At 46.8% G+C, this 27718-nt stretch overlaps 1 protein-coding gene and 1 long non-coding RNA gene across 12 annotated transcripts in view; one reads left to right on the top strand and one right to left on the bottom strand.

Annotated features, from left to right (window-relative positions):
- Positions 1 to 25010, top strand: part of LOC309870916 (uncharacterized protein) — a gene marked incomplete at its 5' end in the record, with an annotated part of 69959 nt that extends 44949 nt beyond the window's left edge. Inside the window, 6 exons of one of the 11 annotated variants that reach the window (XM_082743526.1) lie at positions 6052 to 6215; positions 7487 to 7588; positions 17075 to 17132; positions 17302 to 17384; positions 17688 to 20175; positions 24732 to 25010. In XM_082743526.1, the coding sequence (XP_082599652.1) occupies positions 6052 to 6215; positions 7487 to 7501 (179 nt within the window). In that variant the 3' untranslated portion in view covers positions 7502 to 7588; positions 17075 to 17132; positions 17302 to 17384; positions 17688 to 20175; positions 24732 to 25010. Of the gene's footprint in view, positions 1 to 6051; positions 6216 to 7486; positions 7589 to 8196; positions 9448 to 17070; positions 17133 to 17301; positions 20176 to 24361; positions 24512 to 24731 lie in introns of those variants that run through there. The other 10 variants (XM_082743523.1, XM_082743522.1, XM_082743521.1 and 7 more) reach the window with 10 other exon arrangements.
- LOC309870926 lies at positions 15255 to 25817 on the bottom strand. Its single transcript, XR_014314871.1, has 3 exons — positions 25547 to 25817; positions 22406 to 22557; positions 15255 to 15505 (listed from the first exon to the last, which is right to left on the bottom strand). It is a non-coding gene; the product is annotated as an uncharacterized lncRNA (long non-coding RNA).
- Between the last annotated feature and the right edge of the window lie 1901 nt (positions 25818 to 27718).

Below are 27718 nucleotides of genomic sequence, written 5' to 3'. Positions count from 1 at the left end.
GATGAAGGGACCCGATCCCTGTGACCATCATGACTGGTTCAAGGATGAGCTTGTGACTGATCCAAGGATTACAATTTTTTTCCTCTTCAAGCAATGGTGCAATAAATATTCTGTACAGATACGTCTGCTTTCTTTCTTTCTTTCTTTTTTTTTTAAAGATTTTATTTATTTATTTGACAGGAAGAGAGAGATCACAAGTAGGCAGAGAGGCGGGCTGAGAGAGAAGGCGAGGCAGGCTCCCTGCTGAGCAGAGAGCCCGTACTACTCAGCAGGGATCGATCCCAGGACTCTGAGATCATGACCCGAGCGGAAGGCAGAGGCTTAACCCACTGAGCCACCCAGGCACCCCATGACATCTGCTTTCATTTGTCCAATTATTCCCATGGGGTAAATGCCTGGTTTGAAATTGCTGAGTCATATGTACATATGAATGTTGGTGTGTTTTGTGAGGTTGCCCTCCTGAAAAGCTGGCCCAAATTTACACCATCCCAGGGAGGGTTGGTTCTGCACACCCCAGCAACAGCTGGTGTTGTCAATCTTTAAATGTTTGCCTGTCTGAGAAGTGAGGACAGCTGTTGAAATCTGTCCCCAGTCTTGGGCCTCTTTCTGGGTCATGTTCCCACATGCTTGTCCCTCTAGTTACCTACTCCTGGCGTTGCTTTTAAATCTCTTGCCTGGTCCTTCATTCAGCTTTATGGGTCTCCTTGTATCCTGTTCTCACTCTACGAGACTGGAAAAAGAGTCTTTACTATATACAGTTTCCTTTTCCTTCTAGCTCCTTGTAGGTACGAAGAACAGTTTGGAACCCAATGATTATTTTTTGAATGAATGAATGAATAAAAGATGAATGAATGAAAACCCTTCATGACCCACCTGTTTCCTGTACAGTTCTGAGTGAGGCTGTACAGCTGGGTCAGTGTTACTCTGAATAGACAAATAAATGCCCAGGGACCTCTGGTTTTAGAAATCCACCCTCAAACACATGCACTGATTCTATCTCTGAACTCTGATGACTTGTTTCTCCATGAGCTCATATGTCTAGTTGGATGCCTTCATCTCTAAGTGGCACAATTTAGTTCAATGAAGGGTCCTACTCCTTTCAGAGCTTTTCTACCATCCCAATCAACCCACCAACACTGCAGGATCAAGTTCAATTTTCCATTGCTGTGCCCCTGAGTTCTGACTGTACATGGAATCTGGAAAAATAATTAACATTTGTTGAGGGCTCACCATTTGCCAGACTTGGTGCTCGGAATTTTACATACTTCATTAGTCACATTCTTCATGGTCCCTGCGATGTCCACAGGCTCTTTTAAAGGGAATTTCCACTCCAGCCATTCCCAGAGGGAAGTTGGGGTACACAAACAGTTTGGCTGTCATGCTTTATACCTCAACTTTTGTTCATCAGTCAAGTCCTGTCTTTGAAATTTAAGTCTTCAAAATTTAAGTTTCTCATTAGGTCTAGCCTTGGCTGTTTAGTCTTTCTGCATGGAGTAAATAGGATTCTACCCTACCCCCTTTTTTTTAGTGTTGTGAAATTGACTATTGTTTGTTTATTAGAACATGATTTTTGTACGTTGTTTTTGTATTTGGCTACTTTTCTAAATCTTCTCATTTTGATGATTTTTTAAGCATATTCTCTTTGATTTTCTAAGTAGACAGTATCTTTTAAGTAGTAAGTCTTGTAATGGACAAGGTAATGATGATGATTTAATAGCATTTAGAGATATAATTCACATATTATACAACTTACCCATTTAAAGGGTAAAATTTGATATTTTTTAGCATATTCATTGTTGTTCATCATAATTAATTTTAAAACAGTAAATGGTAATTTTTTAATTCCTTTCTTTTTTCCTTCCTAATTGACTTGGATCACCAGTAGACTGGTGAGTAGTAACAGTGATGGTGGAAAAATTTGTCTTATTGCTGATGTTTCTAGAATGTCTGATTTTTCCCCATTGAATAAGATATTTCCTAATGGGTTTTGGTAGCTAGGCTTTATCAAGGCAAGAAAGTTTCCTTTTACCCCTAGTTTGCCAAGAATGTTATGTTCTTATTTAGAAATAAGCACACATTTTATTAAATCCATTTATCAAGGCATTTATTGTGATGGGAATAATCTTTTCTGCCTTTCAATCTATTAATGTGGCAAGTTAATAGATTCTCTGCTTAAAACTTAAAAATCTTTACAGTCTCTGTGTATAATCCTTGGAAAACACCACTGGATTCAATTTGCTGGTAGTTTATTTAGAATGTTGGGCCTTTAAGTTTTTAGTGCAATTAATCCATAGTTTTCTTCCTTTCTTTGTTGGTTTCTTTCTTTTTTTTTTAATGTGCTGTGGTGAGCCAAGGTCACACTTTTTTCGGGTATTTCCAAGTACTGAGTAAGCAAGACTGAGGAAGGTGCATGCCTATAGCTATTTCTTTTTCTTTTTTTTTTTTTTTTTAAGATTTTATTTATTTATTTGACAGAGAGAGATCACAAGTAGGTAGAGAGGCAGGCAGAGAGAGAGGAGGAAGCAGGCTCCCCGCTGAGCAGAGAGCCCGATGCGGGACTCGATCCCAGGACCCTGAGATCATGACCCGAGCCGAAGGCAGCGGCTTAACCCACTGAGCCACCCAGGCGCCTCCCTATAGCTATTTCTGATCAATGTGGGACTCCTCTAATGGGAAGTCTCTGCTCTGGGGCTTCTCATTTGGGTGGGCAAAGACTTGGTCAGATCTGCATCCTGGTCTGACTGCTTCCCCTGCCTAATCCAGATGCTCCCCTTTCTCTGGCATAAGTGTTTTTGCCCCTAAAACTGTGCTCCTAACTTAAGTAGACCTCCCAGAGCCCCCATTAGACCAATATGCCATCTTTCCAACTTGGCATCTAGACTTGCAGACTTATGTTTCGTACACTCTGAGAATTTATGTACCATAGAGAGAGTCAGGTCCTTGAAAATCAGATGTAATTCGCCAATGAAACCATCTGAGCCTGGTTTCGGCTTTTTGTTAAAGGGAAAGAACTCTCACAACAGTTCTAATTTCTTCTGTGTTTTTTGGCCTGTTCAAGTTTTCTGTCTCCTCTTAGACCAGTTTTGGTAATTTGTATCTTCCTAGAAAACTCAGCATTTCTACCTAGATTTAAAAATTTTTTATTAACATTCATTTCTTTTTAGAAAATTTTAGAATGCTTTAAAATCTCAATAGTTGTGTTTCCTTTTTTCATTTTAAATGTTAATTGTTCTTTAAATTTTTATTCATGTATCTTATTTAGTTAGATTTGTCTATAGCAATATGATCTTTTCAAAGATCAAGATTTTGTTTATTAATCAACTTTATTTTCAATGTGATTACTCCATCTCTTTAAATTCTAATTTTTATATTCCACGCATCTAATTTCTTCAGGTTTATTTTTGCTGAACTTTCATTCCAGCTTCTTGACTTTAATGCTTCCTTAATTTATTTTGAATTCTTCTTGTTTCTAATAAATTTCCCCTGAGTCCTCTTGGATCAGGTCCCATAGGTCCCTGAAAACACAGTGTCATTTTGGCTTATTTCTGGTTTATAATTTCCTTCTCATCCCAAGAGTTACTTTAAAAGAGACTTTAAAATTTCCAAAAAGATTTTAAATTTGGCTACTTCTTGTGTTTTGTTTTGCAATTTCTAATTTTATTGCATAGTGACCAAATAATAAGATTTGTGTGCTTTCTGGAATTTGCTGGGGTTCTCTTTGTGGTTAAATATGTGGCCAGTTTGTAAAAGGGCCATGGTTGTCTGGAAAAAAATGAGTACTCTCTTTTGGTACAATGTTATATTTATGTACATTAGATACACTTCAGAACTCTAGGGTGATATACATTGAAGCATATGACCATCATTTTAGCGGACTGTAGCTTTTATCAATAGGAACTAATCTGTGTTTGCTGGGATGATTTTTATCTTTTTTTTTTTTAATTTTATTTGTTTATTTAAGAGAGCGAGAGAGAGAGAGCACGAGCAGGGGGAAGGGCAAAGGGAGAGGGAGAACCAGACTCCTCACTGAGCAGGGAGCCTGGTGCGGGGCTTGATCGCAGGATCCCGGGATTATGACCTGAGCCTAAGGCAGATGTTTAACCAACTGATCCACCCAGGTGTCCCTATTTTATTTTTTTTTAATTGTAGCAAAAAAACACATAACATAAAATTTGCCACTTTCACTGCTTTTAAGTGCACAGGGCAGTGGGATTAAGTACATCACATCTGTTGTGCAACTGTTACCACCATCCACCCACAGAATTCTTTTCATCTTGCAGAACTGAAACTCTGTACCCATTAAGTAACAACTCCCCATTCTTTTCTCCTCCCAGTTCCAGGCAACTGCCATTCTACTTTCTGTCTTCGTGAATCTGATTATTCTAGGATCCCGTGAATCTGATTATTCTAGGATCCTCCTGTAAGTGGAATCATACAGTATTCAACCCTTTGTGACTGGATTATTTTGCTTACGTAATGTCCTCAAGTTTCATCTATGATATTGCACGTGACAGAATTTCCTTCCCTTTCAAGACTGAGTCATATTCTGCTGTATGTACAAACTACTTTTTGTTGTTTATCTAACCGTCTGCTGAAGGACACATGAGGCTCTTTCCCATTAGCTACCATGAATACCACAGCTATGAACAGGGGTGTGCAAACATCTCTTTGAGTCCCTGTTTTCAATTCTTTGGGTAATGTACTTAGAAGTGGAATTGCTAGATCATGTGGTAATCCTATTTTTAATTTTTTAGGAGACCATTCTGCACCATTTTACATCCCCATGAACAGGGCACAAGGGGTCCAATTTCTTCACATGCTTTCCAACACTTCTTGTTTTCTATTTTTTGTGTTTTGTTTATAGTAAATATCCTAATGGGTGTGATGTTGTATTGTTTCTGGTTTTATAGTTACTGTGTAACCTATGATACTATTTGGGTAGTATCTATTTCCTCCTGCCTTTATTTTTTTCTTCAAGTTTTTATTTAAATTTCAGTTAGTTAACCTACAGTATAATATTCATTTCAGGAGGGAATTGAGCAATTCATCGCTGACATGTAACACTCATTGCAAGTGTCCTCCTTAATCCCCATCACCCATTTCACCCATTCCCCCCCTCATCTCACTCTCTCAACCTTCAGTTTGTTCTCTAGAGTTAAGAGTCTGTTTTGTGGGGTGCCTGGGTGGCTGTGGGTTAAGCCTCTGCCTTAACCTGCCTCGGCTCAGGTCATGATCTCAGGGTCCTGGGATCGAGTCCCGCATCGAGCTCTCTGCTCGGCGGGGAGCCTGCTTCCCCCTCTCTCTCTGCCTGCCTCTCTGCCTGCGATCTCTCTCTGTCAAATAAATAAATAAATAAATAATCTTTCAAAAAAAAAAAAAGAGTCTGTTTTGTGGTTTACTTCTCTCTCTCTCTTTCCCCCCATGTTCATCTGTTTTGTTTCTTTCTACTTTTATTTTCAAAGTTTCTGCATAATTTTCTTTCAGATATACCTTTTGGAAATAGGATATAACTTTATTTTTTTCTTTTTTTTTTTTTTTAGCCTAAACTGAACATTTAGGCCTTGTAATTGGCTAATTTAGCCTATTCAGGGCCACTCTGATTACTTATACAACTAGAGTTTTCCTTGTCATGTTGTTTGTATGTTCTCTATCACCCTTTCTTCCTTTTTTTTTTTTTCTATCTTTTCTTTAGCCGATCAGTTTTTCTTTCTTCCCTTGCTTCTCTTATTGTAGGTTGGAAATGATACTATCTATGCCTATTCTTTTGGTGGTTACCATAACATTTTTAAGACATAGTTAAACATAATTTTCTAAAGCATTTTGAATTCATCTAGATCAAAAGTTAGCAAACTATGGCCTGTGTGTCAAATCCAATCTATAGTCCGCCTTTGTACATCCTGCAGGTAAGAATAATTCTTATGCTTAAAAAGTAGTTGAAAAAATCAAAAGAAGAATAATATTTTGTGACACATGAAAATTCTATAATTCAAATTTCAGCATCCATAAGGCAAGTTTTATTGGAACATAGTCACCTTTTTTTTTTTTTTTTAGCCTATGTGTCATCTAAAGCTATGATGGCAAAGCCTAAAATATCTGCAATACTGAATACATTTACTGATTTCAATGAAGCTAATTTAAAGGCCTTTTCTGGGCAAAACTATCCTTTGATGGGGGAAAACTTCTATGATGAAAAGAAGCATAGAGAACTTTCTGAGGTGAGGGAAATATTCTATATCTTGATGGGGGGTTAATTACACAGTTTAATGCACTTGTCAAAAATCAGCTCTTGTATGCTCAATATTTGTGCCTTTTGTTGGATGTAAATTTTATATCAAAGAAAATGTATCAAATATTGAACTTCAGGTAATGGTAAGCATGCTTGAATATTAGGGGGAAGTATACAGGTGTCTGTAACCTACTTTGAAATATATAAAAAATAAGATGAGTAAATGAATAATTCAGTGGACAGACATGTGATAAAGCAAGTGGAATAAAGTATTAATGGCAGAATCTAGGTGGTGACTGTTCTTGATGAAATTTAAATACCTGTTCTGCCTTTAAGACATTTGTCTTGACACAAAGTAGTTATATGCGCAACACATCTGGTCCCAGCCTTAAATGATTTCATGTATAAAGAAATGAAAGCCAGGGGCGCCTGTATGGCTCAGTGGGTTAAAGCCTCTGGCTTCATTCAGCTCAGGTCATGGTCTCAGGGTCCTGGGATCAAGCCCCGCATTGGGCTCTCTGCTCGGCATGGAGCCTGCTTGCCCCTCCCCCTCTGCCTGCCTCTCTGACTACTTGTGATCTGTCTCTGTGTGTGTGTGTGTGTGTGTGTGTGTGTGTGTGTGTGTGTGTGTCAAATAAATAAGTAAAATCTTAAAAAAAAAAAGAAAAGAAAGAATGAAAGCAAAGCCAGAAGGAAGAGATGGCGGGACCAGTGATCTCGCCTAGTTTGAGCCAGCAGCTCATCTGGTACTCCCTATTTTTGAGGCCCTGCTGTCCCTGTTGATACTCCATAGAGTCCCTTTCTTTCTAAGCCTGAGAGAATTACAGAAGTCTAAGTAGTCTCCTGAGACTTGGCTTATGGCCAGAACCCTGGCTGTGTGAGAAACTTCTGGAACCCCACTTGGAAAATGGAAAAGTAGCAGAGTCTGGCTATGTTAGCTCTGGAAGGGCCTTAGACACCACTTTACAGATAAGGAAACAGGTCCAGACAGAGCAAGTGGCTCACCTAAACCCACAGGGAGCTGTGATAGCAGAGCCAGTACTCCACCCCGAGTCTCCTGGCTGCTAGCCCTGTTTGAGCTGCAGCCAATCTGATGGTTTCCAGAGAGCACTGATGGGAGGAGTCCCACAGTTCATGAGGTAGTAGCAGCCTTATTGTGAGGGGACCTGGGTTCAACCCCTGGCTCTGCCACCTGGGGCAAGTTACTTCATCTCTTCGCTTGGCTTTCCTTGGGGTAATAACAATATCTCCCTCCTGCAGTGTTGTGAGGTTTAAATGGAGCATTGCATATGGAGCAGTGAGCGTGACGCCTGGACTCAGGAAGAGCTCCTTCCACTGGAACCAGTGTTGCGCTCGTTACTAGTAAGTGCACTGTTCTTGTGAGTCTGAGAAGCCAGATCTTGGCTCCTGTGCTACCCACATAGCTGTGACCGTAATCCTCACACAGCCATGCCCAAGGAAGGAGTCTTTTCCCTATTTTACAAATAAGGAAACCGATATGCATGTCCAACCACATGTCTTCAGATCTGGATCAAGCACAAATAATTCTCTTGGCGGTTCTCAGCAAAATGACCTTTCAGCCATCCATCTGTTGTTTTCTCAAACTCCTCCAGCTTCAGTATTCAGTTCAGTTCAGTTATGGTCTGGGGCCATGTTTTGGGGCTAGCATGTCCTGAACCCCATCCTATGCAGCATCTTGGGGCTTGTCCGAAGTGATGATGGTGCCTCCCCCAACCCAGAGCTACTGAAACAGATCTCTGGAGGCGGGACCAAGGATCTGTTCCAACAAGCTCTACAAAGCAGAGAAGTGCTGTGCTAAGGGACTGATAAGGGGTTGGTGGAGAGTCCCTTTGGATTTGTTGAGACCTCATAGGGATCAGGTTCAGGGTGGAGCGTCTGCAGCCTTGAATGCTGGCGTTTCTGCTGTATCGTTTTTATGCTGACGTTTGTGCTGACATTTCTTATGTTAGCATTTGCTCTCCACACTACCATTGACGGATGTCTCACCTAAGACCTCAAAGGTGCCTAGTGTCTTGCTCTGAGAGTTCTTCCTTTTCATCTCGCTGGAGCTCATAAGGAAGGAGTCACTTAATGAGGGTTCTATCACAGACTCCACAGCCAGGGAGATGGCTGGTGAGCGCTGATCCTCAGTCAATGCCGTGGGCCACCATGGTGGGGACCGCGCTGGGACGAACCAAACCAGACGCCCTGACCACACAGGAAGCTGCACAATGAACACGTGTTTCTTCAACAACAATCACCTCCGTGTGCTGTGGTCTAAGAACTCATCAATATTCTCAAATGCACAGGGCAGAACTCTCAAGGCCCATTCAAGTTCACACAATGGCTTACTGGAGGCAGATGGGCTTTTAGGGGAGCAGAAGAGTGGCAACATAGGAAATTTTCTCCTCCTCCTGACCAAACCCGGCTCCCCTCATCTCCCTCACCTCTGCTTTATTTACACTTTTCTGTTACCACTCCTGCTGCTTGTCGCTCCCAGTCCAGATGACCTCCAACCTCGGTCACCAGAGACAAAAACTACCCAGAGTCCAACGTGCAGCTGGAACGCCGTCCTGGAGCTGGTGCCCTGGCAGTGAATAGCTCACCTCTTCACCAAACTTGATCCAAATCTGGCCTCCTGCCCAGCAGGGTCCAGCGCCAGGGGGTGCCTGGCACGAGATTAAGTTATATAATCTGTTAACAGTAGAGTTGCACTTAATAAAAGCCAATATGCTTCTGAACACACATGTGGCGGGAGAAAAGAAGCAAGTCGCAGCTCTGTGGGGGAGCAGAGGAAGGGCTTGGACTGGGTGTGGGGGCCGATGTGCATCGGAAGACTGAAGGTCCAAGGTCCTACCAGTCAATGGAGGCATCTTTGCTAGGGCTCGGAACAACGGCCATTCGTCGCAGATGTTTCTTGGCACTGTTCCAGACACTGGGACTATAAAGACCAGCACCAGAGATGGTGGGATATCAGGCAAGGATGAGGGGGTGGTTCCTGAAAATTATCCCTCAAGAAGATTAATTGTAGGGCACCTGGGTGGCTCAGTGGGTTAAGCCGCTGCCTTCGGCTCAGGTCATGATCTCAGGGTCCTGGGATCGAGTCCCGCATCGGGCTCTCTGCTCAGCAGGGAGCCTGCTTTCCCCTCTCTCTCTCTCTGCCTGCCTCTCGGTGTACTTGTGATTTCTCTATGTCAAATAAATAAATAAAATCTTAAAAAAAAAAAGAAGATGAATTGTAAATATTATTGCATTGGAGTTCTTAGCCTTCTTGATTGCATGCTTGCTTCTGTCCTTCCTTCATTCCCTCCCCTTCCTTGGTTCCCCCCTTTCTCTCTCTCTTTTTCTTTCTTCTTCCTTCCTTCCCCTCCTCCTTCCTTCTTTCCTACCGGCTTTGCCCCCTTTTTTCCTTCCTTCCTTCCCTCCTTCCTCCCTCTTTTTAGGTAAGGACAACTGTCTGGGGAAGGTGCCTTGGCTCTAATTGACCTCAATCAGTGCTAACTTGTATGTTTGTAAAGGTCACCCGATGACACTGGTGGAAAAAATAGGCAAAGAAATTTAAACACAGATTTAGTAAGTCTCCTTAGGGATATGACCTCACAACGAAAAGAATTACATGTTTTTGTAAACAAGGACTTTAAAGGTCATTTTCAAATACAAGCTCTGGAGATGACAAATATATACCTACTAGGGAAATGGAGGAGAAAAATTGTCCCAGTATTATGTGGGGATGGCTAATTGGGGTTTGGGGTAAAATTTTCAAGGTCGGCATCACATGTGGGTTCAGAAAGTACTGGATCTCGGACCTCTTAAGTGAAATGGCAATGATGTGGGAAACTGAATGGGAGGGATCATTTCCCTGGAAGACTCTGAAACAGGGCGGCCCCCTTTTCTAGCCAGACTCAGCCCCTGGGGAGGGTCTGTATCACTTTTGCTCTTCATCTCTGCTTCCAAATCATTCTCCCTGCTTCCCTCTGAAAAAAGCCAGTGGGCTTCTGACTCCCCCTCGGGATCTCACCAAGCTATCCCACTGGTGCCCTCCTAGTTGCAGGCACCTGCTGACTCCAGGGGACTTCCTGTCATTCCTTGAGGACTTTGATTCACTCTCATGCTCTCCAGCACTGTTTTAGCTCCAGCTTTATTTCTCGGTGATTTCAAAACCCACAGAGATCCTCCCCAAGTCCCAGTGTCTTTGTCCACTCAGGCTGCTGTCACAGATTGTCAGAGACTGGGCAGCTTAAAGACAGAAATATATTTCTCACTGTTCTAGAGGCTGGGAAGTCCAAGATCAAGGCAGACTGAGTGTCTAGTAAAGACCTACTTCCTGGTTCATACTCTACCTTCTTCTCCCTGGGTCCTCATATGGCAGAAGAAGCAAGGGTCTCTCTTTTATAAGGGCACTAATCCCATTCATCAGGGCCCCACCCTCATCTAACCACCTCCCAAAGGTTGGTCTTCCAAACACCATTGCATCAGGGAGTCAGATTCAACATATGGGTGGGGGGTGAGGGGGGCACAATCATTTAGTCTATAGCACCCAGCCTCCAATTCCATGACCTATGCGTGGAGACCAGTGACCTTGTCACCTCCCCCTCAACCACTCACTTCCACAGACATACCCTAGAACCCACCACTACCACTGACTAGAGAGCCTTCGGTCGTGTCAGTTTCTTGTGTCCCACGCTCCAGTCACTACACCCTGTTTCTCCAGCTCACTCCTTCTCTAAAACAGACTGCAATAATTCTCCTTCCACCTCAGATATGCGATCTCTGATATAACCATGTCTACCACTAATATTTAGCCCCTTTATTGACTCATTTCCTTACCCAACTTCTTAAACCCCTCAATAGCATCTTTGGTGGAGTAGATCACTCTACCTTCCTGACACAGTCCTGGTTTGGATTTATGCTCTCCTTCGATCTCCTCCCACCATGCTAGCCACTCCTTCTCATATCTCTCTGACCCTGATCACCAGGAATTCCCCAAGGTTCTGGCTTTGGACATTTCCCTGTCACTCTTTGCCAACCTCACCAAGTCTCAAGGACTGAGTGACTCCCAAAGTTAGCTCTTTAACCTAGATCTTGACCCTAAACACCAAATTTCTGTCTCTAACTTACAACCCAACCTCTCTACTTGGATGTCTAATGAGCATCTTAAACCCAACACCACCTATCCCTCCACTGTGTTCCTCCTGATCTTCATCTCAGAAAAGGACAAAGCCAGTTGCTTGGGCCCAATGAGCTGGCAGTCACCCTTGTCCCTTCTTCCTCTCATGTCCTGCATGCAATCAGTTGGTAGATCCTGTTGGCTTACATTCAGAACCCTGTGCTTCTTACCCTGGCTGCTAATATGGTCCAAGCCACTGTCATCTCCCATCTGGATTATTCCAGTAGACTCCTAACTGGTCTCTCTACCTCTGCCCTCAACTTTGCCATCCATTCTTCATAAAGCAACCTGAGTAAACTTTCTGGAACTCAAGTCAAATAGATTTCAACTCACTTGTCAACACTCACTGATTGTTAACAGTCGCCTGAAGTGCCCTGTGGAGAACTAACGCTTGATTTAGAGAAAAGAATGCCATGGTCATTTGGCACTGCGTGCCAAGGCCCAGGAAGAAGGAATGGGACGTTTGAGCCACAGAATTACATGGCATAAGACAAGGCTTCTCTCCTTGGTGGACCTGCTTGGTCTGCGTTCCCCAGAGAGGGGGGAATCTGTGGGCAGGTCGTTTAGTCAAGAAGTGATTCCAGGAGGGGGAGTAAGACAGAGAAAGGCTAGATGGGAAAGGAAGAAAGCCAAAGCAGAGTATCTTAATAAGTAGGTCACCTCTAAGAGCACGCAAGCCTCGGGGCCAGGGGCACCTCTGGAAGAGGGTTGGGAAACACCTCAGAGTTGTCCCACCTGAGGGGAAGGGGGTAGAATCTGTTCTCAAATGCCCCTCAGCTTCCAGTGCACCAAGGATGAGGCCCCAAGATGGAGGTCACGGCCAGCAGGTGGATGCCCTCGGCCCTTATAAACAGGATGCTGTCAGAGTCTTCTCCAGTGCCCTAACCACCCTGCTCTGACAACAGAGTTCAACCCCAACAACTCGCTCCTCCAGAAAAACAGGTCAGACCCAAAGCTAACTAGGGAAAGCTGGGTGGCCCAGTGGGGCGGACAGAGGCTCCGGAGTCAGCCAAACTTGGGTCCACATCTTGGCCCAAGCTGGGACTTCAGATGAGTTACAGGACTTCCCATCATCCTCATATTAACCGAGAAGTAACATAACAGCTCCTGCCCGTGGGGTGTTGTGAGGATCCCCTGAGACTCCCTGTTTAGATTCTTCCCCGACACTCACCCCACAACTCATCTGCACAGCTTGTCACACAGCTGCCTCCACACACACATAAAGCATAAACTGCCCAGAAGCTCGGCCCCTGTCTAGGCCTAACATTGAGCGTATGCATGACAGCAGTGGGCTGTGGGGCAGGAAGAAGTTGTTAGAACTTTCTTTTATCCTTATTTTTAGTTATCCTTTTTTAAAGTTTTGTTTTTGCTTTTGTTTTATAACAACCATAATAGAATTGAGCAAGTGCATGATTTATGCATAAATAAAGGTACAAAAATTAGGGAGTGTGCTCAAAAATATCTCAAGGGTGTATGATCCAAATAGTTCAGAGACGGCTGCCATAGATCCTTATTTCTTGGCCTGGGTAACACATGTCTGGCCTCATTCCTGCTCAGGATTCTCCCCATAGCCCGCCCTGCCTGTAGTCTCACTCTTTCCTCCTAGAATTACATCCTGCAGCCGTTTGGTCCCTGGCTTCTCACAGTTCATAAAGAAAAAAGTGTTACTTGTTCCATGTATGATCTTGCCCCTTCCTAGGCCTCTCCCCACAGCACCACCACTGTTGTCTCCCACACCTGTTGCTTTCTGAGGCAGAAACTGTCAGGGTCTTCGTGTGGGCCACAGACCAAGATCAGTTTCATGCGTCAGTTGCCCTGAACTTGCCCACTTCCTGGGCCATATCCTACGGTTCCTGGTCCCCCACCTGGGCTACATGCCTTTGCAGTTCCCAGGGCAGACCCTGAGCTCCCACCTCTGTTTCTTTCCTCAAGATGTGCCTGTCCCCAGGCCTGCAGATCTAAATCCCATCAGACTCCCAGGCCCAACTCAGCAGCCCCAAGGAGCAGGGCCACTGGGTAACATCTTCCAGAACCTTCTAGAAACTGTACCTGCCTGGACCCAGTGACACTTCCCAGGGGCTGCTTTGGGTCAGGTTCAGCTACATAATTTGTGGGCTCAAGATAAAAATGAAAATCAAGGCCCCTTATTCAAAAAAGAAGAGGGGCACCTGGGTGGCTCAGTGGGTTAAAGCCTCTGCTTTTGGCTTGGGTCATGATCCCAGGGTCTTGGGATCCAGCCCCATGTCGGGCTCTCTGCTCAGCAGGGAGCCTGCTTCCTGCTCTCTCTCTGCCTGCCTCTCTCCCTACTTGTGATCTCTGTCTGTCAAATAAATAAATAAAATCTTAAAAAGAAGAAGAAGAAGAAGTAAAGCTGCCATTAAATGTACTAAAATAGAAAGCTTTTTCTTTTCTTCCCAAAACTCTCTCTTCTCCCTTCATGGTGTTTTTTTGGTTTCCTATTCAGTTGCGCTCCCTCGGGCAAGGGGCTGCGATGGCAGACCCTCACCGGCACCGTGCCACCTGTGTCTTCCACAACTTGGTGCTCACACATCGTGGGCTGTGGGGTTCCTTCTCCCACTGGAAGGGGCTGGATTAGCATGTTGAGGCAGGCGAGCCCCCGGGGGGTTGCAACCTGCACACCGGGCAGCTCTAGGTACCTGCATTAGGGGAGGGCAAGAATCTCGCCTCTGCCGAGTGCACCATGCCACCAGCCCAGGGCAGAGACAGCTGCCATCCCGCCGTGTCCTGAGACACAGCAGGGCCCTCCGGGCCCGGGTCCCTCTGGCCAGGGCAGGGAGTGGCAGTGGCTGCTGGACCAGGGCAGGGAGGGGAAACTAGCTGAGAAGAGGACACCAGGTGGAAGGAGGCCGGGCAGCCAAAGACCACATCCGGGGGAGACAGCAGAAGATAGGACGGTGCTTGCGCCGAGGCCACCAGCTACCAGCACGTGTTTCACTGTCCTATTGGACTTTACTTCCACAACACCAGCTCAGGGATTCATTTACTAAAAACCTCATGCACCCCCACCAAGTCCACTGCAGTGTTATTTACAACAAAATATGGAAAGACACTAAGTATGAATCAATGGATGAATGGAAAAAGAAAATGTGGTATATATATATATATATATATATATATATACACACACACACACACACACATATATATATATACAACTGAATTTTATCCAGCTATAAAAAAAAAGAAGAAGAAATTCCTGCCACTTGTGAGAACATAGATGGACCTTGAGGGCGTTATGCTAAGTGAAATAAGACAGAGAAAAACAAATATTACATGATCTCGCTTATATGTGAAATTTGAAAATAACGCCACCACAAAACTGAGTTCCTCGATACAGAGAACAGACTGGTATTTGCCAGAGGTGGGGAGGATGGGTCAAAGGTACAAACTTCCAGTTATAAGATAACAAGCCATAGAGATGTAATGTCAAGGACGGTGACTATTAATTATACCATATTCCATATTTGAAAGCTGCTAGGAGAGGAGATCGTTGTGTAACTCTGTATGGCGATAGATGTCAACTAGACTACTGTCGGATCATTTCTCTGTATGCGCAAATATTGCTTCACTGTGTTGTACACCCAGAACTAATTTATGCCTCAGTTAAAAACTTCAAGACAAGGCAAGAGCACAAAGTCCCAAACGCAGAAGCTTTCTGACTATGGGACCTGTGGGACTGCACTGGTCTCCCACACATAGGTCCCGCCCTGCTTTAGATTATAGTTATTAATGCATAGTGTGTGTGTCGAATCTCCTCACAGAGTTTGATGTTTCCCCACCGGAGGCTGCTACACAAAATGCCTTGAGGTGACAGGTGGACAGGCATTTAAAACACTTGAATAGTTTAATAGTTTATATTTATTGTGATGTGTATTAGAAAAAATCATGACTATCACAATCCATAATCTCGCAGTGATACTGTGTCAGTTCGCGCTGCTATGACAAAACATTGTCAGCTGGCTGGCTTAGCAGTGACAGATATTTCTCTCTCACAGTTCTGGGGGCTGGAAGTCTGAGATCAGGATGCCGGCACGGTCAGGCTCCGGTGGGAGACCTCTTCCTGGCTGCCAACTGCCCATCTCTTGTAGCCTCTGGGGGTGAAAAGAGAGAAAGAGAGCTCTCTGGGGTCCCTTTTATGGGAGCACTGGTCCCATTCCTGAGGGGTCCATCCTCATGACCTAAGCACCTCCCAAAGGTCCCACCTCCTCATACCAGCAATATAAGAATTTTGGAGGGACACAAACCTTCAGTCCATAATAGATACATAAGCTCTCTTAGAAACAAATTTATTGAAGAGAAACAATCAGTTCCTCTGAAGAAAAATATTAAGTAAAAGATTGTAAATGTGATAGTCAGATATGGTAGAAAATGAGAACAGTCCTCAGAGTTTGAGAAACACCACACTGGACTGTGAGTTCTTCACAGTCATATAAAGCTTGTCATATATGTCATACGGGCCTAGATATCCCTCTAATTGCTCCTCAGTCTCCCTGAATGTCCCCTTTAGGGGCAGCCAATGCCAAGCAAATGAATCGGAAAATTATCCAATGACAACTTGGGCACCTGCAGCCTGAGCTTCTCTTTTGAAAATTTCACTTCTAGGACTTTTTTTTTTTTTAAGATTTTATTTATTTATTTGACAGACAGAGATCACAAGTAGGCAGAGAGGCAGGCAGAGAGAGAGGAGGAAGCAGGCTTTCCAAGGAGCAGAGAACCCGACATGGGGCTTGATCCCAGGACCCTGGGATCATGACCTGAGTTGAATGCAGAGGCTTTAACCCACTGAACCACCCAGGTGCTCCCCTTCTAGGACTTTTTTCTGATTAATCAACTTACTTGGGATTCATTTCTACACATTTTAGAAAAAAATGGCTAAAGAAATCAATTTCTTCAAGATAGAGCTTGTTTGGGAATACACTGCCTGCCTCTCATTTTCAGAACCTTTCCCTGATCCCCGGGTTCAGAAAATCACAGAAAACCAGAAAATCAGACCCTTAGAGCAAAATGCAAAGTGTCGTCTCATCCAGGCTCCCAGTTAGCCTGGAGGCTGGGTCCTGCCTGTGGTCTGAGAGGACACTGGGTGACATGTCTTTCCCCAAGAGCTCAGCCTGTAGGATTATCACGACGAGAAGACACTGATTGATATTCTTGGGAGGTCCTGGATGAATAAACAGCCAGAAGTTTTTCATCAAAAAGTTGCCAGCCCTTACAGAAACGGTTTCCAGCGTCACCTTTCCATCAGATTTTACCTTATTAAACAACAGAGCCACAAAATTTTAAAAAGGACAAAGACTGAGATGTTACCCATGGCAAACATTTTGGAAGCAAGTTTCACTAAAATGGAGAAAAAGGAGAAACACAGATTTTTAAAAATTTAATTAATATCTAATGTGTTGTTAGTTTCAGAGGCAGAGGTCAGGGATTCGTTAGTCTTATATAACACCCAGTGCTCATTACATCACCTGCCCTCCTTAATGCCTGTCACCCGGTACCTCCTCTCCCCACCCCCACCCCTCCAGCAACCCTGTTTGTCTCCTATAATTAAGAGTCTCTTATGGTTTGTCTCCCATATTGAGTCTCTTATGGTTTGTCTCCCTCTCTGATTTCGTCTTGTTTCATTTTTCCCTCCCTTCCCTTATGATCCTCTCTTTTGGAGAAAGACGGATTTGATGATTACAGGCCAAAACCACCATCTCCAGCTTCACCAGCGTTTGTCAGGTGACCTTTTGTTTCTTGAATAATCATTAACATACATTTATACGTGTTGTTTACTGTCGCTATTTAATGAATGACCGAAGAGAGGATGTTTCTCTCATGATGCTTTCAATCTACTGAAACATATCCCCAGTGTTTTCTTTCTTTCTTTATGAGAAACTTTATTTTGCAGGTTTGAGGCAAGCATTTGGAATGAACTGACACATTTCTGGACTTATCCATCGCATAAATCGAGGATGGGTGTATGTGCTCATGGTAAAAATTCAAATATTACGGGGGCAAGGGTGACTCTGAAAGTGAGAGTTCCCCTATAGTTATGCTTTCTGAAAATAAGCAGTATTTCCAGTCCTTGGTACATTCTTCCAGATTTTGTCCACGCTTATGTACATACAAGCAAGAGGCTGTTACTTTTTGTGCTGTATAAAATTGCCTTTCCCTTGACTCTGCCTTGGACATCTTTTCACGTCAGTTCATCAAGAGCTATGATGTGAGAGGACTCACATGTGACCCCTCAGACACATATCTGTGGTCAGACTCAATTGAGCATCATAATTCCAGGGGATCTGCTGAGCTCGAGTTTCTCCCCAACACCACAGACCAGGAAGGATGACATTCACCAACGCTTGGGAAATGGCTGACTCTTCTCAGAGAACATCCCCACTCATCGCCCACAACCCATGACCTGTCCCTCGCAGCAGAGCTGCTGGGGACCGCCATCATGCTGGCCAAGCCCACCCACTTGTCCCAAAAGGTGACTTCCCAAGCAGATCTAGTTTATCAATGGGACACTATCCTCACAGGAAAAGTCTGAGTTCTAGGAAAGGAATACACTTACTGGAAAATATGCAGAGAAAAACAGCATAATCAGAATGACTACATGTTTAACGAAATGCCTACAAGGTAAACCATTATGTCAACTTCATTAATTGGTCAATTTACTATTTATCATCGTTTCACAACATTTGAAAAATGAATTGAAAGTAACATTGGCCCATTTGCAAGAATTCTTGAGGAATGCGTGAAGACTGCCAACAAATAACATGAATTCCTCATATCCTTATTATTTTTAAAAGCAAAATTATTAAAGGGGTGCCTGGTTGGCTTAGTCGGTGGAGGTGCAACTCTTGATCTCGGGGTTGTATGTTTGAGCCCCACGTTGGGTGTAGAGATTACTTAAAAATAAAATCTTAAAAATATATATTCACACCCATCTGTGAGTATGTGTGTGCATGTGTGTGTGTGTGTGTGTGTGTGTGTACATAAATATGTAATAGTGAGGGCTGTGCTTGACATGTGGATTACTCCTGGGCCAGAGTCTTTAGGAGTAGGAAGACCTAGGGCTGCACAGGACCCCAAGGCACCCTGTAGTCAGCCAGGATCGCCTTCTGCACACACACGATAGGAGTCGTGCTGAGTCAAAAGGAAGTTCTTCCTCAACAATTTCTAAAAATAGTCCTTAGCATGAGGGCAGGATATTAGTGGTCTGGGAACTAGGAGAATCAGAGGCAGAATTTAGAGAGCTGACAAAGGTGGAAACCCATGGCCTAAAAGGTGTCTTTCAGGCTCCCCCGGACCTCTAGAAAAACACAAAATTCTATCATTAGACACAATGCCTTTATTGGCCTAGATCCCCACTGAAATACAAGTAACTTCAGGAGTAAGGTGCTTGTTTTCTCTTCCTTTAAAAAAAAAAAAAATAATAATAACAGAAGTGGAATCCTTATAATAAAGAGCACACATCTTCAGAGTCTGGACCAATAATCTTTTAAATATCTATCCCCCCAGTTAACACTACTCAGATCAGTGCATGAAATATTTCCGTCACTCCAAAAGGCTGCCTCTGCTTCCTCCCAGGTCAATTCCTTCTTCAAGGTAACCACCATTCCGATTTCAGTCACCGTAGATGAGTTTTACCTGTTTTTGAACCTCATATAGATGGAATCATACAGGCTGTACTCTCTTGTGTCTAGTGTCTTTCTCAATATTGCATCTGTGAGATTTATCCCTGTTGCTGAGAATGGGAATAGCTCTTTCAAGTGTTAGCAATGATGGAATTGCATATGGCCAAACAGGTCTATCATTGTCGGTCCCACAGTCCTCTTCTGCATTATGCAATCATCATCTCCCCGCCCTCTTCTCTCACAACCCTCAGCTGTATAAATGGACAAGTGAACGTCATAATGTCTTACAATTTAGATGTGATTTTTTTTTCCTGGTTACAAAAGTTACATATGCTCATAGAAGCAGAAGACGATGACAACGAGGAGGAAGAAAAAGAAGAGGAGGAGGAAGAGGAAAAGGAGAAAGGGAGAGAGAGGGGAGAAAGAAAGAAAAAAGAGAAAGAAAGAAGGAAGGAAGAAAGGAAGGAAGGAAGAGAGAGAGAGAAAGAGAGGAAGAAAGAAATTCTAGCTCTTGCATGGCTCACCCGGACACAGTCAATCTTTGGGCTGGTCAGTGGCCTTTGACCTGTATAGTCTGGCTCAGAAAAATGAATTAGGTCAGTCACTTCTCCCTCTCAGGAACGTGACTTCTAGAACTTGGAGGGAAGTGGCATTCGGTGGAGACATCGGTCCTGCATGGACTGTGTGTGGTGCCACCCAGAACCTTCTCCAGGAGGGCAGGGCCTATTTTCCCCAGCAGCAGCCTTTTTGTCCAACCTGAGGACAATTCTGAGGCCAAAGTGATTCCAGAGCTCCTCATGGGGCTGGGTGACACCTCTGTGGTGGCTGCTCTGGTGCCGGATCTCCCCCCTGCCCATTCCCCCTTCTCCCTTCGCCTCCACCCCCTGAACATGAGCCCCAGGGCCTACCACCATAAACTTTCTGCTCACTAGTCTCCACCTCAGTCTGTTTCCTGGGGGGACCAACCCACCACAGGGCAGGTAGAAAGTGTGATGCATGGTATCAGGCGTGTCCCGCACAGGTCCTTCCCTCCTGCTCCGAGTCCTGCTATCTTCACATCCCACATCCGGACTTCTGGCCTCCTGGAGAATTGTTTACCTGACACTCAGTGTCTCCAAAGAAAACAAGATGAGTTTTGCAGAAAGGTAAGTTCAGATGTAGTATTCCCTAGCTGAGTCTTAGTTTCTTTATCTGTAAAATGGGCCTCCACCGGGGCCACTCCACTTCCTGTGTCTTCCCCCAACCCCTCGCCCCGCCATTTCCCACCACAGCCCCCACTTCCACCATCTCTTAGCTGGTCTTTCCGAGGCACCCTGCACACTTCACCCAGAGCACTCGTGGCGAGGCATGCAGCTGGCCACGGGTTCATGCTGGGTTGACATTTGACTGAGGAAAATCAGAGAAACAGCTACTTTCACAATTAGCCATTTCATGAAAATGAGAATGCATGAAACTGAGATCATGCTTGCTGTTTGGAGCACTTTAGCAGGCTGGGCTTTCAGAAGCCCCATTTTAATTAAATAATGCCCTTCCCCTCCTCACTTCCCCCACCCTTACCCAAAGTCAAACCTCCAGAAGTCTCCACCACCAAAGAGTCTAGATCTGTAAGCCTAATGCGGGATCCTGTGATCTGTCAGCACCTCGTCCCCCAGCACATGGTACCAGGAACCCAGGCCCCCCACACCCTAGACCTCCCCACCTCTGCGCCTTTGCCTGGACTGACGGTGCCCGCGGAGGCCCCGCTCCTATCACAGCTTTTAGACAAAGCTGCGATTCTCAGAACCCCCAGGTCAAAAGCATTTTGCCTGTACACTGATGATGACGTTTGTCATTAGCTGCCTTGGGTTAAGGCTTAACTAGGTTAACTAGCTATAGTGCTTCTTTAGTTAAAGAGTTACCTGTCCTCCTGACTTGGTATGTTATCAAGTGCCTCTCCTACTTCTCCAAACTTAGCCCCAGCACATACCATTCTACAAATGTGTCAGCGGAGGAGAGAGTTAATTTATCGCCTTTGCTTTGGGGAAATGCACAAAAGGGATTTGTGTCACCTGTTTGTTTCTGCCCCCAGATGAACATCTGAAGAATGCAGGCCTAAGCGGGGAACCTCATACAGTGATCACACAGAAAAGCCCCAAGTCTCCACCCTTTCCTGGAGTGGAGGGGGGGCGCGTGGGCTTAGGAGGTCCCATAGCACAGCCCTCAGGGATATTTGCCAGGTATTGGCTGTCCAGGGGAGAAGCTGGGACTCAAGGACTCCCACGTACTGTCTCCACAGACACTTGTGGCCAAGTCAGTCTCTGGGTGCCATGGAAACTGCTACTGGGAGCAGAGAGGAAAGGCAGCAGCCAGGCCACCCACAGTAAGCGCATTGTCCTCTGAGCCAGCCCCTCCCTGAGAGGCTCCTAATCAGGCCCTCCCCGGCCTCCAGCTCCCAGCTCCCTAACCACCAGACACACCAGCTTTCCTCTTGCTGGCCCAGCCTGGGGAACCAAGGGGAGTCTCATCTGCCTCAGGACACACCACCCATCCTGTCCGCCCCAGTCCTGCTGATCTCGAAGGCAGCCGGAAGGAAGGCCTGAGAGCTCATTTCTTAGCTCCCTTAGGGGGGAGCAGAGGATACTGAACAGAGAGAAGGCCTGTAGGCAGTCTGTTCACAGGAGCACTGCAGGCTCTCTCTGGAAGCCCAAAAGGAGAAAATCTGTTGTATGGTTGGGCGGCTTGTGCCCTGAGTGTGCCATCGGTTGTGCCTCCCGGCCAAGAGGACAAGGCCAGGTTCTGGGAAATGGCTCTGGAACCAGCCTTAAGGCCCAAGAAGAAACCCATCTGGGCCACCCAGATGCTGGTTTTGCTCTAAGCCCTACCCATTCCTTTGTCCTTCTCCAAGTCCTGGAAGCTTCCCTGGAAGCCCAGGGCTCTCCAGTACCCCTCCTCCTGCCACCTCCCTCACACAGGCTCCTGGAGACAAGGCCTAAACGGCACAAATCTGCCACCAAGCAACATGGCAGCCAGAGAGGGACAGAAGGGGCTGGTGACTCTGAGCTGGGGTCCTTCCCTCTCCCCATCTCCATTTACCATTTTAGCCAGCAGGAGCCAAGGCTGGGGCAGGGTAGGGCTGCCCAGAGCCCAGGAGCCTGCCTCTCTACCACATGAGCTGCCTGGCCCTGCTTTGAGTCCAGACTTGATAGTCACAGGTCAGGAGTCCAACAGATGCCCCGAAGCAGCAAACTTCACAGGGATTGGAAGCCCCCAACTCACCTGGAAGCCAAGTGGAGATGTGAACAACTAGAAGGGCTTATGATTACAGCACTGCCTCCCACCAGCGGTCCCCCGGGTGTCCCCAGAGCACCCCCTGCCCAGACACCAGTATGGCCAAACCTGCAGCTCCTCGGGCTCTTGGAGGGGGCGCTGGTCTGGATGGCAGCTGAGAGGAGCCTGGGCTTTGGACCCAGAGCTTGGGAGGAGGCTCCAATCCCAGTTGGGTGACTTGGGGCAAGGCATGTAAAAGCCCTTAGCCTCAGCCTCGCCACCTATGAAAAGAGCAATAGAAATTTCTATACACCTTATCGGGGTGTTGTAAGGGCTTGATTAGAGAGTAAGTAGGAAGCGTTTAGTGGAGCACACAGAGAGCGCTGGGTAAACAGATCACACTGGGTGAGCGTGTCGCCATTATTATCTATATGACAACCTTTTACCCCTAGAATTCTGGCAGGGAGTAAAGGAGCCATAGGGGGCAAAGGGAGAGCAGTGCTCTCTGAAGCAGGAGCCGCTCCCCCCCGCCCCCCGCCGTCCCCAGAGAGACCCAGAGGCCTCAGAAGGGCAGAACTGCAGGCAGCATGTACCCCTAGTGAGGGGCCGCCCTAACATTCCTGCTGGGACTTAACAAGGGGTGGCCGGTTAGTTCCTGGAATGTCCAAGAAAAACAAACTGGTTATTCTGAGTGAAATTGCAGCCTGGCTAAGGCGGGCTGGGTCTGCTTTAAATTAAACACAGCATTTCTGAGATTCTTTTCATCTCCTGGCCACTGTGGGTTAGTGGAGACATTACCTCACCTCACCTTCCTGCTCTGAGGTGAGGAAGCTGACAGGGTGCAAGCCTGCGGATGAGATGAGATCCGGGTGGTGGGGGCGGGGGTGGTTGCTGAGAGCCTCATCCCGGGTTCCCAGAGGGGTGCGAGGTAAGCAGGCCTGGGGTACCGGATACTTGCGGATGTGTGGGGGGCAGTGTATGAGGGGGTACTCCAATGCGCAGTCAACCCTGTCCTTGGTATTTATGTAAGGAATTCCAGCATTTGCAAATACATTGCTTTCCTAGGAGTTCTTGAAACAAACAAACAAAAAACTTAGCAGTAGTCTGGCAAGTCCAGGGTTGGTCCCTTACTCGACCCTTCGAACATTTAAGTACAGGAAGTCATTGCCATGACTTACGGCTCCTCAGCAGAACCCCAACAAGTTTTGCTTTTGCTGGCCCGCTGAGACCGCTTCCCCACAGAGGGGCCTTGGTCAAGGGTGGAGCTCCCTTCTGGTTTCAGAAATTGCTTCTGGCCAGCTTTGCCAGCTTGTAGAGTCCTAAAAAATTCCAAAGTGTGGAGTCAGGCTGACCCAAGTGTGATTCCCAACTCCCTCAGTGAAGATGATTTAATCTTACTGGGACCTTCAATAGTCTCATCTTTAAAACGGAGGTCGTTATGTGGAGGAATGAAATGAAGTGTGTTCAAGGTGCTTTTGTTTCAAATAAAGTATACCCAAAGTTCTTTGATTGTAAGAAACTGAAACCTCCCGGGAACCTGGGGGGCTCAATCGGTTGAGTGTCTGTTTTGGGCTCAAGTCATGATCCCAGTGTCTTGGGACCTAGTTTTGCACTGGGCTCCCTGTTCTGTGGGAAGTCTGTTCCTCCCTCTGTCTCGGCCTGCTGCTCCCCCTGCTTGTGCTCACACACTCTGTCAAAAAAATAAAATCTTTTTTTAAAAAACTGAAACTTCCTCAAGCTGTCTTATGTAAAGGGGAAATTGTGTGCAATCAAGGGACTTTCACAAATACAGGCCACAAGGCCTCTTCAGAGAACAGGAACCAGGACCCCGAAAGGGGCTTTGCAGTCTCTCTGCTCCTGCTCTGCCTGCCTGGGGTGCCTGCTTCCCTCTGGAGTCTGCATGCCAGTCTTCTGACCCTGGGGACGTCCTTTCACTTTTCCTTCTGCTCAAAGCCCCTCCTTAGCTTGACAGCGTTTCCTCGTGCTAGGTCCCCAGTTAGTGCTCAGTAAATGATGGCCGGATTCTAGTATGTTCCTTTGTCCTGTGTATCGGTACCGTTCGGGATATTCTGTTTGTCCCTCCAGATCTGCCCCTCTTTCTTGTCCGCCTTGCCCCGTCTCCAGAGGCTGAGCTGGATAAACTGTCCTTGGAGGTTCCTCACCTTCCGGCGCTGGTGACATCAGTCCACAGTGGACACCAGCAAGAAACAGGAGCACAGGAGGGAAAGAGCCAGGGTGTGCATTGTTCTAGGGCCTGTGGGGGATGGGAGGGGCAGTGGCAGGGCTGGTTCAGGTATGGGAGGCCACAGCGACCCCCGCTTCAGCTGCAGTCCTCGCTGGGTTCTTGAATCACGTCCTCTGCTTGTCTCTTCAAGTTCACGGCGCTGATGGCTCTTGCTCCATCCTCCCCTCATCTTTATCAATCATCCATTCATTATATTCTCTCCCCTCACAGACCCGTCAGGGAAACACTGAGTTGCCATCTCTCTCCTGTTGGGACTCATGATACAATCAGACTGCGGGGGAAGACAGCTTTGTCTCCCTGCCCCACCTCCCCCTCTGGCTCCTGCAGAAAGCAGACAAAGAGAAGATGTCCAGAACGGAGAAGATAACCGGAATTCTGCTAGAAGTAAAAGGGAATACATGTGCAATAAGAAGAAATACTCCCATTGTAAGAAACTCTCCGTTTTCCTGGGAGAATGTGACCCCCATAAAAGATTCAGAAATTTGCTACTAATTCAGTAACGGCCTCTGACTTTCCTAGGACGCAGATGCCTAGAGCCGAGCATCATACAGGTTGTGAGCAGAGGGGATTTTTGTATTGTCAACTTCTCTGCATTTTTCACTCCCAAGTTCATTGGATTGTTCACCAGAATCTGTCTTTTTCTTTCCTTTTCCAGTTTGGCCTCTGTGCATCTCCCTTTGGGCTTTGACCACGAGGTCTTAGCTCTGACAGACATGTCTGGCTCTCTTGTCTAGGCTGTTCCACAGCTCACTGACAAAGGTCCCGAAGGCTTTCCCTGGAAGAGGGCATTTTATACTAAGACCTAAAGAACAGGACACTGCACTGGCCAAAACTGGAGGTCAGGAGGAGGTGGGGACTCCAGGCCCAGGAAAGCTAGTGTGGCCGAAGGAGGGCCGACAGTATGAATGAGCTCAGAGGGAGAGAGGCGTAGAGCTCAGATCATGCAGGGAGCCCACTGTAGATCGCACCTAACAGGCAGAAACAGAGGTACAAAGATTCCATGTTACTGCGCAAGAAACACTCACCAACATTGCTGGCGGGGAGAAGCCTCATTGAGAGTGAACCCCTTGGATTCTTCTCATGGAACCAGCGCTGGTCACAGGATGAGTTCGACTGTAGACTGGCCCCATCCAAGGGTACTTCAGAGGACACGGGGCCCTTAGCAGGGAGGCCACTTCCCTGAGAACGCAGGCAGTGTCGGGGATGTCCTCGCCTCTCTGTGACTCCAACTCCCAGGGCTCAGCGACCTTCTTGCCTAGACCAGTAGGACCTCCAGGAAGACGGTGAGGAAATCGAAAGGCCAGTGGCCTCCCAGTGGTTCTCCTGGGAAGGCCTTCCAGGGTCCTGGGAAAGGACCACAAGTTCTATCCAACCTTGGGAAACTCAGGGGGATGCGGCCTGTTTGAATGCTGGCCCTTTCTCCCAGCAGGCGCAATGTGAGACGGTGTCCATGGGTGAGGGGACAGGACCCCAAGTGAACCAGCTGCAGGAAGTCTTTGCTCTCTTCTCAAGGCTGCAAGCTCAAAGCAGTCGACTCTGCTGTCCTGTGTGGCCCAAACACCCCTCCCTCTCTGGTCTCCTTCCCTGTGGCCCCTGCTCCCACCCTCTGCTGTAGGCAAATAGGAGGATGCATGGGCCGAAGCCCACCCCGCAGTCCGAGGCCTGCTCGCCTGCCCCCCGGCCCCACCAGACAGGGTCATCACCGCCGGCCCTCCCAACACACAGCTGGCCCTAAGGGTCCTGCCACCGCCACAGGCCACAAGCCCCTCGGGAGCAGGAGCACATCTCACAGGGTGAGGCGTGGGGCTAGCTGCACATTAGGGCTCAGTGGGGGCAGAGGCCACAGCAGGCCCAGAGCAGAAGCAGGGCCAGGATGGGCCGCCATCTACAGCAGTCTACAAGGGGCCCAGCTGCAGGCCACATGGCCAGGCTGGCAGAGGCAGCAAGTCCGAGCATGGAGACAGGGGCGACTGGCAGGGGAAGAAGCAGGCCCAGGCATATCCATTCAGACGCACACTCCCATTTTCCTGAGCTGAGTTTTAACAGGAGCAGTTTGGACTCGAGTATAGTTCCCTTTTAACCAGGGCGCCGCTTCCCACAATGCACACACACCCCTGCTGGCTCTCCTTCCTGCTCCCAGCACCAGTTACCCGGAGCCCCGCTTCCCCACCTCCCATCAGAAGCCAGGCCAGGCTCTCCGTTGCTCCCGGGCCTAGAGGCCACAGAACCAATTTACTTTTCAAAGCAACAACAGCCAAAGGGCAGGGGTAGCAGGACAGTGGGAAGGGCCAAAGTCTCAGTGGCTCGAGGGGACAGTGTCAGAAGAGCCACCTGGGACCCTGACAGACCAGAGTCCAGGCATCTGTGTAGAGTCCCTAAGACAAATGCAGCATTTCCAGCCCAGGGTGAGGGGAGAGAAGGGTGAAGTCCTTCAAGATCTCCAGCCACCCGCCCTACCGCACAGCCTCTGGGAAGCTCCAGGGAACTCGTCCCTCTGAAATGGACTTTGAGACACCATTACTCATTTGTTGATTCAGTCCTGAAAATGTGTCAAGGGGCTGGTATGTGTCAGGGATTGTACTGGGGCCAAGCGAGAGGCTGGCCACGATAAGCAACATAAAACAGGGGAAGAAAGGATCTGATACGGGAGCCACCCCAATCTGTCCTCTCTAAGTCCAAGGCAGACACACTAATCAAGCATAGTGCTTGCTGTCACGGAGTCTGGGGAAGACCTGAGAATTCTTATCAACACACTTGTCCAGGCAGCCATTCCTACTGGAATGAAATGGACCAAACCTTTGGTTTGGTGGGTTTGGTCCACAACCCTCCCAAGCCCTCAGATTCATAGATTAAAGCCCTAATCTCCAGATGTGGCTGTATGTGGAGATAGGGCCTCTAAGGAAGTGATTATGGTTAAATGCAATCATAAGGTTGGGACGCTGACAAACAGGACTGGAGAGCTGGCTCTCTCTCTCTCTCTCTCTCCGTCTCTCTCGGGCACACACGTCATGTAAGCTTGTCGCAAGGGGGTTGCTACCTCCCAGCCAGGAAAAGAAGCCTCAGAGTGAAGCCTACCTTGCCAGCATCTTGACCTCGGACTTCCAGCCTCCAGAACTTGAGAAACAAACTGATGTTTAAACTATCCAGTCTGTAGTATTATGTGATGGCTGTCCAAACAGGTGTGGCCTTGAGTCAAT

Source organism: Mustela nivalis, assembly GCF_964662115.1.
Source record: "Mustela nivalis genome assembly, chromosome: 8".
NCBI lineage: Eukaryota > Metazoa > Chordata > Mammalia > Carnivora > Mustelidae > Mustela > Mustela nivalis.
This window is presented reverse-complemented; position numbering and strand designations above follow the sequence as displayed.